The following is an 11,938-nucleotide window of genomic DNA, read 5'->3' as shown; positions in this document are numbered from 1 at the left end:
GAAAAGAGAGAGGGAGGGAGGGAGGGAGGGAGGGAGGGAGGGAGGGAGGGAGGGAGGAAAAGGTTTATGAAGGTTATTTTAAAGTTTATATTGGTAAGATTTATTCTCTTGTTAAAGGAAACTAGGTAAAAATATGAGTGAAAGTTCACTGAAGAGGGGATATGCATTAGATTTTTAGCTAGCTGAAAATTTTAGAAATGTATTTTTATCAACACATTAATTATAACATAAATTTTATTAACTCAAAGTCATATAAATGTCTCAAAGAGTGCTATGAAGAAAGTTATGGCCATTTAGTATCACGTATCTATACCATCTTGTGCTTGGAAAGGAAATGAGACATTAAGTTTACTTCAATTCATGAATCACCTCTTCAACAATTTTTATAAGGGGTTATCCACAAACACACACATTAGAAATCATTACATAGGGCATTATAAGGAGAGGATTTGCCATAATAGTAATCTTCATATAAAAACAATAGGTAACCAATGGAAACTAAGTAGAAAATAAATGGGACCACATCATAAGAAAAAGCTTCTTGCACAGCAAAAGAAACCATCATCAAAATAACAAGAGAGCCCACTACATGGGAGAACATATTTACCAATGATACATCCGATAAAGGGTTAATCTCTAAAATATATAGGGAACTCATACAACTTAACAAAAGGAAGACAAACAATCCAACTAAAAAATGGGCAAAGGACCTAAATAGACACTTCTCCAAAGGGGATATACAGAAGGCCAAGAGACATATGAAAAAAAAAATGTTCAAAATCACTAATCATCTGAAAGATGCAAATAAAAATGACAATGAGATATCGCCTCACACCTGCCAGAATGGCTATCATCAACGAATCAATCAATGATAAATGTTGGCGAGGTCGTGGAGAAAAGAAAACCCTGGTGCACTGCTGGTGGGAATGCAGACTGGTGCAGCCACTGTGGAAAACGGAGTTTCCTCAAAAAAATGAAAAATGGAACTTCCATTTGACCCAGTCATCTCACTTCTAGGAATGCATCCTAGGAAACCTGAAACACTCATCAGAAAGAATATATGCATGCTTATTTACATAACAGCACAATTTACCAATAGCTAAGTCTTGGAAACAGCCTAAGTGCCCATCAGCAGAGGAAAGGATGAAAAACCTATGGCACATTTACACAGCGGAATACTGCACAGCAATAAAAAAGTAAGAACTCATGCCAGCATGCAACTAATGAACAGCACTGGGCACCAGGCAAGATGGGATGGACCTGGAGAGCATTATACTCAGTGAAATAAGCCAGTCAGAGAAAGACAAGTATCACATGATCTCACTCATATGTGGAATCTAATGAACCAAATACACTGATGATCAAAAACGGACCCAGAGTCATGAAAGCATGAACAGACTGTTGAACTTCAGAGGGAGGGCTGGGGAGGGTGGGTGGGAAGAAATCAACCAGTGAATTGTATGCATATATGCATAAACTGTGAACACAGACAATGGGGTGGTGAGGGCCTGAGGGGGAGGGGAGGACCTATGTAATACTTTCAACAATAAAGATTTTAAAAAAACACACACACTGTAGGTAACTTCATCAAATACTGATGCGACAGGTCTTCTCATCATCCCTCCCTGAGGAGGATACTGTTGTTCTCTCCATTTATTGATGAGGAAAGGGAGGTTAACAGGGATACCTAATATCACACAGCTCACAAATAATAGATCTTCTTAACTTTAAAATGTATTCAATGTCACTAAATTCCACACATGAGTGAAATCATATAGTATTTGTCTTTCTCTACAAACTGAACTAACAAGTTCAGTTTAAAAATGAAATGAAGAGAAAGAAAAAGAAAAATTTTTTTAAATGTACCAGTGTCAAACCTGTAGATATCAGGTATAGCTAATATCAGACTGTCATAATTTTCAATGCTTAACAGGTTTTAAGTAGAAAGAGTTTATTATGTAAAGTGTTTGTAATCAGCTTAGATCCACTCAGATTCCTAAAATTTACTTTCACAGAAGTGCCCTGACTTGCACAGTGTCTCATGATATGTAGTGTTCACACAAATGTCACCTACCTATCAACTCTCAGTATTGCTTAGAACACAGGCTGCTAGTCATATAGGACACCACTAAGAGGGATAAAAGAATTTCAGTAAAATGAGAAAATGAGGCTGATTAGAGTGGCAAAGCATTTGCTTTCTTTTATCCTTCACCATGTATAGCCAGAAACATCCATTTTTCGCTCTATGTGCATGACTGGGAATGTAGGTTTCGGAGAGGGGTGTTCAGATTCAATAGATGCAAAGAATAATATAGTTCACTGAGTTTTATGTGAGTATATTTTGGATTTGTGTGGTTAGGTGGAGAAATGGAATTGTCTAGTATGAGTATATCCACAGTTGACTCTTCTAGAATGCTCTAGATTCTCCCATTTCTTCTATGGCTGGGTAAACATTGCCAGTTGTTTAAAAGGAAATGTCAGAATTTACTATGATAAATTAATTTATATGTTAGGTACTTATTAATCATCTTAGAATTGTTTTGCATTTTAAAACAATGACTTGGCATGTCTAAATAATATACACTCAGATGTTGACCTTCAGATATAATTTCTGAGGATTACCACTCCTAGAATAACCCACTAGATTTCTTTCAGGGTCATAAGGCTGTAACATTTCTGCTGATCTTGTTCTAAAATCTTATTAGCATGAAATGCAAAATGACCACTTAAAATAGGCACTCTCATGTTGGGCTCCTAAAACAGTCTTTTCTTTCTGTAATAAGCTATTTGAGCTCACTTCATTTTGCTTCATTTTATATTTGTCACCTTTGTTGCTATCTTGGTATACTATAATGAAATGACACTGAATCAGACAACCTATAATTTTTATTGCAAGTATATCTCAAGGCAAATTTGCAAGCTGACTTGATATCAGAAATGAAGCTAGAGGGAACATGCCTTTGTTCTAAATTACAAAATGCCCTGCTATTCCAAATTGGAAAATAAACTTCCTTCTTTGGAATCAAGCTCTCTGCATAGGCAACATATTAAGATATTCCTTTAAAAATTTATTGTGTACAAAGCAGTTTTACCAGCTAAACTCTTTGTATTATAAGAGTATTATACATTAAAATTGTAAAACTAGTATTTAAGGTGATGCTATGCTATTAAGAAACACTGATTGTATTAAAAATCCCAACATTTGATTTCAAGTTTCTTCATGGAAAGCTAAGAGGAGTGTTAATTTATTTAACAACTAGTGCCCCAGTGCACTGATTCATGCACATTGAAAGGTAATTAATTAGAAGGTGGCCAGAGGGGTGGGACTGGGCAAGATGGGCTGGACACACCCTGGAGCCAAACTCCCACTGTCCCTCCCGGCAGGCTGGCCACACCTGGGGTGGTACCATGGCTCAAAGGGCATCTGGAGAGTGAGCAGGGTCCCTCCAGCACGTGGGGTCCCTCAGCCTAGCCTGTGAGGATCTAGCCAAAACCACCTCTCTGACATCCCCTGAGGGGTTCTGGATTGCAAGAGGGTGGTTCTTGGGTGACGCACCCTGGAATCGGGCTCCTTCCTCTCTAGTTCCAGGGTGTGTCACCTGAGAACTGCTGCTGCCAAGTCACTGCAGCTTGGCAGCTCCTGCATTGAGCGACTTCCCCCCTGGTGTTCAGTGTGCATCATACCTACCGGCCGGTCGGATGGTTGGATGGTCACTTAGCCTTTTATATATATAGATTATGAGAATATGGGCAAACCAGTTATATATTTTAAACATCAGCATAAAAAATTTTCACCCCTAGACTATGATCTCAGCATGATCACATTGAAGCCTGAGAGTTATAATCAAGAGTGACTGCTGAAACCACTAAGCAGCTAGTGGCCAGTCATTGTGTGTGTGTGTGTGTGTGTGTGTGTGTGTGTGTGTTTAATTTTATTTATTGATTTTAGAGAGAGAAAGGACGGGGGAGAGAGAGAGAGAGTTGTACACTAGCTACAGGTAGCTCGCTTATATTTCTTCTTTTGCATTCAATTGTTCATTTATACTGTCATTTTATTTTTTATAAATTGGATAATAATATCAATAGTTATAGATTATTTTAGAAAATTAGCCCCTTCAAAAGCAGTTTTTACATGCACTGTTTTATGCAGCAACAGTGTGAAACCAAAAGGAATTATGGTAGTAGTTTCATAGAGTAAAGGATATACAGCAACAACATAAAAAAAACACACCACACAGTAAAATGCAAAGTAAATTTTGCTAGATGTTACTATTAGAAATTGGTATAAATACTCTAAAAAACACAGCACATAATTGATTGTTTGCAACACAATTTTGCACATGATGGAAACTGGTGACCTGCAAGAGTATTCCCAATACCCTTGCCCAATGCTGGTTGTTGTTGGTTGCAAAGACCCCTAGGAAATCATTAGCAAACTCCATCTAGAAACAGACCCAAAGGTCAGAGGTATACATAACATGAGATTCATGGCTCATGGTTGGAGAGCTGCAGGTATTTATTCTTGTTCAAAATGTGGTATAGTGCTCCCATTGTCAGAAGTTAGTGAGCCTGAAACATGCCAGTGCCTAATTTTGAGCAGTGTGCCAAAGACACATGTTCTTTCTTAAATGGCAGTCATTAGAGTTGGGCACCTAGGGCACCTATACACATTCAGTGAATTCCAGAAGCGTGGTAATTGGTTCTCTAAGAAAGTATAGAGTGGCTCTGAAACTCAAATGTGAGGAAATTGATCATCAATTTAGAGATAACTCGGGAAAGTAGATACCATCTGATTTGAAAATCCTGGAGCATTGTGCATGTTCTGTAAAAAGGAAAGCTAAGAACATACTTAGCTTTTCAGAAGCATGGACTTTCTTCCATTTGAATATAAATAGGAGCCTCTGTGTGTATGTGTCTCTCTTTCTCTCTATCACACACACACTTAAAGCCAGTAATATAGAAAAATAAATATAGAAATAAGAATAAGAATCTTGAAGTAGAAAAGCTATGGCCTTTGGCGCCAGTCAGGTCTACATTTGAATCCTATCTCTATCTTTCACTGAAATATGCCACTTTGAGCAAGTCCTTTATTCTCACAACTTAAGTTTCCTCATCTGTAAAATGGGTAAAATAGTTCTGAACATGAGGCATTGGTGTGAGTATAATGTATGTCAATTGCTTGGGGATGTATACAGTAGCCATTTAGTAAGTAATGACTATCAAAGAAACTAATTTTTAAGTATACATTTGAGCTTAAAACATGTTGTTTGTGCACAATGTAATCTATATATATAAAAAGCTAATATGCTAAGTGTCTGACCATCCCACCTGTCACTATGATGTGCACTGACCACCAGGGGGCAGATGCTCAACACAGGAGCTTCCTTGATGTGCACTGGCCATTTACAGAGAAATGGCACCACGGACCTGGCACCCACAAAGCAACACTCAGCTTCCCCCAAGTGGGACACAGACCCCGCCACCACCCCAGAGCAATAGCCCACCAAATCGCAGCTTACACTGCCAAGACCCCATGGCACAAAATGCGGCCCACAGTCCAGCCCAACCAAGCCTGGAAACATTAGCTGTGGGCACCGGGTAATGATGTCACGTAGCAATACCCAGCTTCCTCTTCCTAGCAACTAGCCTCCTTGGAATTTCTCAGCCCAGGAACATGACTTGCTTTATAGCCAGGTGGAAACATTTTACACTTTAAGCAAACATCTGTGAAGTGTTTTCCCAGGCCTCATCTCATTTGATCCTCACAGAAGTCCTGGACTAGGTAGATAGGAGACTCAGTGAAATCCTTTTTTTTTTTTTTCATTAGCCAGAAAACAGAGATTTGGAAAGCTTAGAAACTTGACCCTACTGAAAAGAAGTAAAAAATGGTGGCCCTGGAAAATGACTTCAGGTGTACTCACTGCTCAGAATATGGTCAAACACTGCTACAGTTAAATATTTTACTCTTTGTTCTCCTTGCATGATCTACAATAATAATCTGTTTCATGTTGATATTTATTGCTGTGTTGCTGACAATTACCTGAAAGAGAAATTGGGTTGCTTCACTGGGCTGGAAAAAGTTTATCTAAATCAGAAAGCAGGTCTAATTAAGCAAGTTTACCTATGTATATAAAGTTCTCGCTGGCGCCAATCACATACATGTGTTTTGATCTGTTATTGTCAATCATGAATTTGGTTGACACTTCTATTATAAGAGAAAGGGCAAATGGCAATATTAAAATATTTCTTCTAATTACTTTCCTTTCAATGTGCACAATTTTATGCACCGAGCCACTAGTTATTTTATAAAAATTATTTAACTCTTGTCACTTAAAAGAACACAGGCTTAAAGCTTTAAAATATATTGATTTTTTAAAAAAATTCAATGATTATATGCAATCTATATGCAATGATTATCTAGCAATCTAATTTCATATTTCTTTGCTTTGAAAGGATTGCTAGATTTTATTATTTTGTTGTGCGGGTTCACACACAAAAAAAACCATTGCTTTACCACTAGAAATGTTAAACTTTCTTTCAGAAGTAATTTTGTCTTTTCATGATTTGTATAGTGCCTTACATTTTAACAGCAATCCTCCTTATGTATTTTATTTTAATATTAAGAAACAACAAACTAAGAAGAACAATTTAGCATCTGTATTTACATATATTGCTCTTTGCTTCCTTTAACTTTATTTCCACTTGAAAATATTCAGTACTCTTTCTTGTGTCTCTCTTCTCCCCTAATAATTAAGGTCTCTCCAGGACCTTTCCAAGCAGACAGACATTCCCTACGGCACGGTCCTGGACTCTGCAGTGTATGAGCATGTGCGTATGAAGGGAATGAATCCTTTTGAGAGGGACAGCATGTATTCCCAAATGTGGCGGATGATCAACCGAAGCAATGGATCAGAGAATAATGTTCTGGAGTCCCAAGCAGGCATTCAAAAGGTACTGGCTATAGTTCTTCATTCATAGTCTACCCTTTTGTCTTTCATATTAGAATTGGTAAGTTAGGATTGAGTTCTTTTTTTAAGTTATTTTAACTTTGACATGAGTTTTCAGTTGCATTATAGCTTCTGTTGATTTAAAGAAGAGTTTGAAGTGACAGTGTACCAGTAGAGGGAATTCAAAACCTCTGTAGTATGTGTGTCTAAAGCAGCGATTTTCAACCAGTATGCCGCAAGATTTTTTTAAAAGATGCAATACCTGACTATTTAGTCAGGGACACTGACCTTATTTCCCTTGGATTGTTAAAAAAAATTAATTTTTTAAAAAAAAATGGACAATAGATAACCAGGGTGAATGAATTAGAACCATGCCTTATTTTTTGTTAGATGGGGGGAAATGTATTTTTTGGTGTGCCACAGAATTTTAGTAATTAGCTTCTGTGTGCCATGAGATGAAAAATGTTGAAAATCGCTGATCAATCGGATCTGTTTCCAGTGAATTCCAAAGCTAGAAAACAGGAGCTGGTATTTTGCTCAGAACAGGCTCAGAGACTTATACACATGGAGACTGAAGATGTTTTTACAAATCCTATTCCAAATATCATTCAGGTTATTCAATCCTTTCAAACACCTAAGAGTATTTTCTTTTCTGCATTTGTTTTTAGATGAAACCCTTATCTTTACTTATGATTATGTGAAGCTATCTGTGAGTAAAAGTTAATCTTGTCAACAAAATTCCTACCAATGACTGGTTCTTTTTCCAACAGTGAAAATATTTAGATCTTGTTTATATATTGCTATCACTTAAGAAGTTATTTTACAAAAAAAGGGGGGTTGCTTAGGAAGCAGTCTTTGTTGTTGAAAGCAGGAAGCTGATTTTTATTCTGGCCTGTGGTTTATAAACATGTACACAAAAGTAACACTTTCTTTCTCAGGCCTCATCAATCTCCTTGAGAGAACTGCATGGTTATTGCTTAAGGTTGTTCCAGTGGCTAGCCTAGTAGAAATCACAATGGTTGATAGTTAATAAAAATTATTGGATGAACAAATGAATGAATGAGCGAGTGAATGCATGAATGGATGTCACTAACAGCAGCAATGGTGGTATACACTTTTCTCTGTAACCTTCCACACAGAATAATTGGGATCCCATGTCTGAGTTCCTTGTCCAAAACAAACTCAGTAATACTATGTTGGAGAATGTTTTGATGACTATGAATGTTATTCTGCCACAGATTTTAGTGTTATTCTGTGCCTTTTCAAATGATGTTATTTGTCTGCTACTGCTATTGCTGTGGTCCCCTAGAATCAGCCTAGTAATTTTTGCAGTCACTACATTGACATCATTATTTAAAAAACTGATGATGCTGACATAAACCTTTTTCCAAGCATTGCTTTTAAGGAAGTGAATGTCCTTGAAATATTAGCAATGGCCTCCAACTGTTTCACTTTTATTATATTAGTCCCCATTTCCCAGGGCCCGGGTACGGATCCCAAAGTGTTTCTGTTTTGGGTGAATGGATCTATATGTTGTCTGAAGGAGAAGGGAGAGTAGGCATTTCAGGGTTTACTAGTTACTCATAGGATATGAATGAATTCAAGCCCACAATAAATATACTAAATACATTTTTTTCAAATTGCCTACTATTAAAAATAAATTTGTTTTCTTGAGAATGAATATAAATTTTGCAACTACAAAACATTATTATTTAATAGTCCTAAGGTTAACTTAAAATTGTAACATAATAAAAAAGATAATGCAATAAAAGAAGTAGAGAACGATTTCTGTTCCCTGATAGTCTGCTAATAAAGAGGACTTAAGAGTTTAAAAACGGCAAATCAAATCTCACAGTATTTATTAGTATTTATTGCACCACATTTATTCAGTTTTCTAATTTATAGAGGGGTATTAAAGAATGTCCTTTGGAATTCATAATGAAAACATCAAAGTGAAATTTGCTTTAATATATATTTCTTTCAACCAAAATCACAGACAGGTGATAATTGACTAGACAGAGAAGCGGTAGTAATAATAAAATGTATTTTGGTGTAGTTTGCAAGGTCTTGCCCAGCCTCTATTAAAATAAAACCAACCAACCAACAATAACTTTTTCACTGCTAAAGCTCACTGGGAGCTCATGAGATTAAGAACACATAAAACGAGGTTGTGGATTCTTCCTCAAGCAACTAGCATTGCACATCTCACATAGCAGTTTCCTGTCCTCTGTCATTGACTTCTAATTTGTGCAGGCTGAAGGGACCTCAGAGGTCAATATTCCACAGAAGACCAAACTTCTACAGTATCTTGGCCAGGAATTTATATATACAGTATACAGTAACTGTCTTCCAGGAAAGCCTGCCTCATTGTGAAAAGCAATCCTCACAATCTGATTTAACTTTATATATCCAATTAATGTCTCAGGTTCTGTTTATTCTTAATTGTGTTACTAGTCTCATTAAGTTTCTCTTATTTGAAGGTAGATCCAGATTCTTTCCTACATCTTTATTCTGCTCTTACTGAAAAAACCTATATAAGAGAGGATTAAATAAATGAGTTCTGATCTGTTATTATTTGGAGACATGCACCTAAATCAAACTAGCATAATTAAACTAAAACAAACTTGCTTTTGCTTTCTTCTTCCCGGGATGTTTTGCATAAGTAGAAAAAGTGGGATTTGAAAAGTATAACTGAATTTTTAATGCATGTATTAAACAATTATTTATTGAGCACCCACTATGAGTCAGCCACTATTTTAGTCACTGGTGTGAATATAAATGAAAACAAAATGCCTTCATGGAGTTTAGTGAAGAAAACATGCAATAAATAAGATAAATAAAATGTTACATTTCAGTACTGATAAGTGTTAAGGAGAAAAATAGAGTAGGAGAAGGAGACGGAGACATGGAGAAGATGATCTGTTTTATTAAATCAGATGACAAGGGAAGTCTTCACTAAGAAAGTGACCCCGGGATAAAGACTTGAAGCAGGTGGGGAAGAGAGGGAGTGAGGGAGAGGGAGAGAAAGAGAGAGATCTTGGTGAAGTTGAAGTGTTTCCAGACAGAGGGGTCAGCCAATGAAAAGGTCCTAGGTGGGGGCATGTCTGGATAGTCTAACTATGAGAGAGGCCAGTGTAGCTTCAGGAATAAGGGATAATATCAGATATCAGAAGTGTAATAAAGTCAGAGAGGTAGAGGGCCAGGTGGAAGGGAGAAGGCAAATCATATAGAATTCTATTACAGCATAGTCCTGGGAGCTACCTGCATCAACATCACTTGTTGGAATGCAGACTCTTAGGTCTCATCTCAGCTCTTCTGAATGTGAATTTCATTCTAACAAGATTCATAAGCATGCTAAACTAAAGTCTGAGAACATATACTGTGCAGAACATATTAAGTGGGCTTTTACTCTGTGTAATACATGAAACTTAGGAAGTTTTGAACAGAATAACATGATCTAATTAATATTTTGGTAAATAGTATTGAGAAAAACAGAAAGTGTCGATGTAGAAACTGGGAACCAGTTAGGAGGCCGATATAATGACTCAGCAGTTCTGAAATTACACCATTGAAAATCAGTCTCTGTTAAAACCCAAATACATCTTAGAATATTATAACTTTAAACTATTAGCATTAGCACATTGATGGAGATTTGATCTATCAGATTATTTTAGGAGGAAGAGGGACATGAGGCAGGTAATTTCTGAGAATAGATATAAAAATTCTAAGTCACAGGTAAGGATCTGACTAGGAATGATGTATCTGTGTATAGCACTGAAATAGAGAAGTCTCTGGTTATTAAGAAGGCACTATTTATTTCCTAATAAACTATTATAATTCAGATGATGAGGAACAAATTATTCCAGAACTTCAGCAATAAAGACTACTAGGGAAGAAAAGAAAAGCTGAATTGGTAGGATTATAACTTCTGCTCTAGCTAGAGGACCCCAATGTTAAGTAAATAATTCTTCAGACTATGTGGTTAAATGTGGGGAGGAGGGGCACTCTGAAGGATACCATGGCAACAGGAAAATAGGTGGTGGTGGTGGCAGCAGCAGTATTCAACCAGAAAGATCAATTTGCAACATCGCTCATCTACTTAAGTCCCAGAACAGTATGTGGAAAAGGGAGCTGGCAAAGTTCAGATGCGCATCAAGGCTCTACCCAAACCACTGGGCTTCAGGGCCAGCTCTAATCCTAGCTGGAAGACTGGAGGATTGAAATGAAAGCCAAGACTGGAAGCAGGGAGACCAGCGAGGAGGCCACTGCTATAATCCATGTGAGACACAATGGTGGGTGGACCAGAGTGGTTAGTTATATGGTACAATTGGTGAGAAGTACTTGAATTTGAATGTCTTTTGAAGGTAGCTCTAACAAAATATTCTAACATTTTGCATATGGGGTATGAAAAAGAAAAGTTAAAGATGAATCTAGTGTCTCTGGCTTAAGTAGTTGGAAGAATAAGCTGTCATTTTTTTAAGTTGTCATTTCTTTCATAAGAGACTAGAATAAGTAAACATACGAAGATAAATGCTTAGTATTGGAAGCTCTAGAATGCAGACCCTCACTGAGGGAAGAAACTCCACAAACTAACCCACCATGGTCATAAAAATGCACATTTACATGAGATAGAGTTTATAATCAAATCATGCATAAATCTGGAAAATAGATCAATAAAAAATCAATTGCTTTAAAATAGTTATTAAAAATTCTTTTCAAACAATTTATGAATAGCAAAGCCCCGTAAAGTCTAGTATGAGCACTAAAAGTTATTAACATCCAAAATATAAGTTTTTTAAAGCAAGTTATAGTAAGTTGCCTATTTATTTATTTATTTATTTATTTATTTTGAACGATTGAAAAAACTATAGGAAAAGCAGATTTGAGAAGCCAAATGAAAATTTGCCTTTGGCATGATAGTTAATATAAAATGCTTATTATTTATCCAGGCAGAGATGCCAAGAAAGCTGATGCATATATGATTTGGGTAT

General features: G+C 36.6%; 1 protein-coding gene across 1 annotated transcript in view; it reads left to right on the top strand.

Moving 5' to 3' along the window:
* The window catches only part of GRID2 (glutamate ionotropic receptor delta type subunit 2), a 1,378,765-nt gene that overhangs the window by 1,116,644 nt on the left and 250,183 nt on the right, over nt 1-11,938 (top strand). The window contains exon 13 of the mRNA XM_059665394.1: nt 6,756-6,951. Coding sequence (XP_059521377.1) covers nt 6,756-6,951 — 196 coding nt within the window. The remainder of the gene's footprint in view (nt 1-6,755; nt 6,952-11,938) is intronic.

The sequence above is a fragment of the Myotis daubentonii genome, chromosome 1 (assembly GCF_963259705.1).
Source record: "Myotis daubentonii chromosome 1, mMyoDau2.1, whole genome shotgun sequence".
Lineage (NCBI taxonomy): Eukaryota > Metazoa > Chordata > Mammalia > Chiroptera > Vespertilionidae > Myotis > Myotis daubentonii.
The sequence above is the reverse complement of the archived record's forward strand: the minus strand, read 5'-3'. Positions and strand labels throughout refer to the sequence as shown.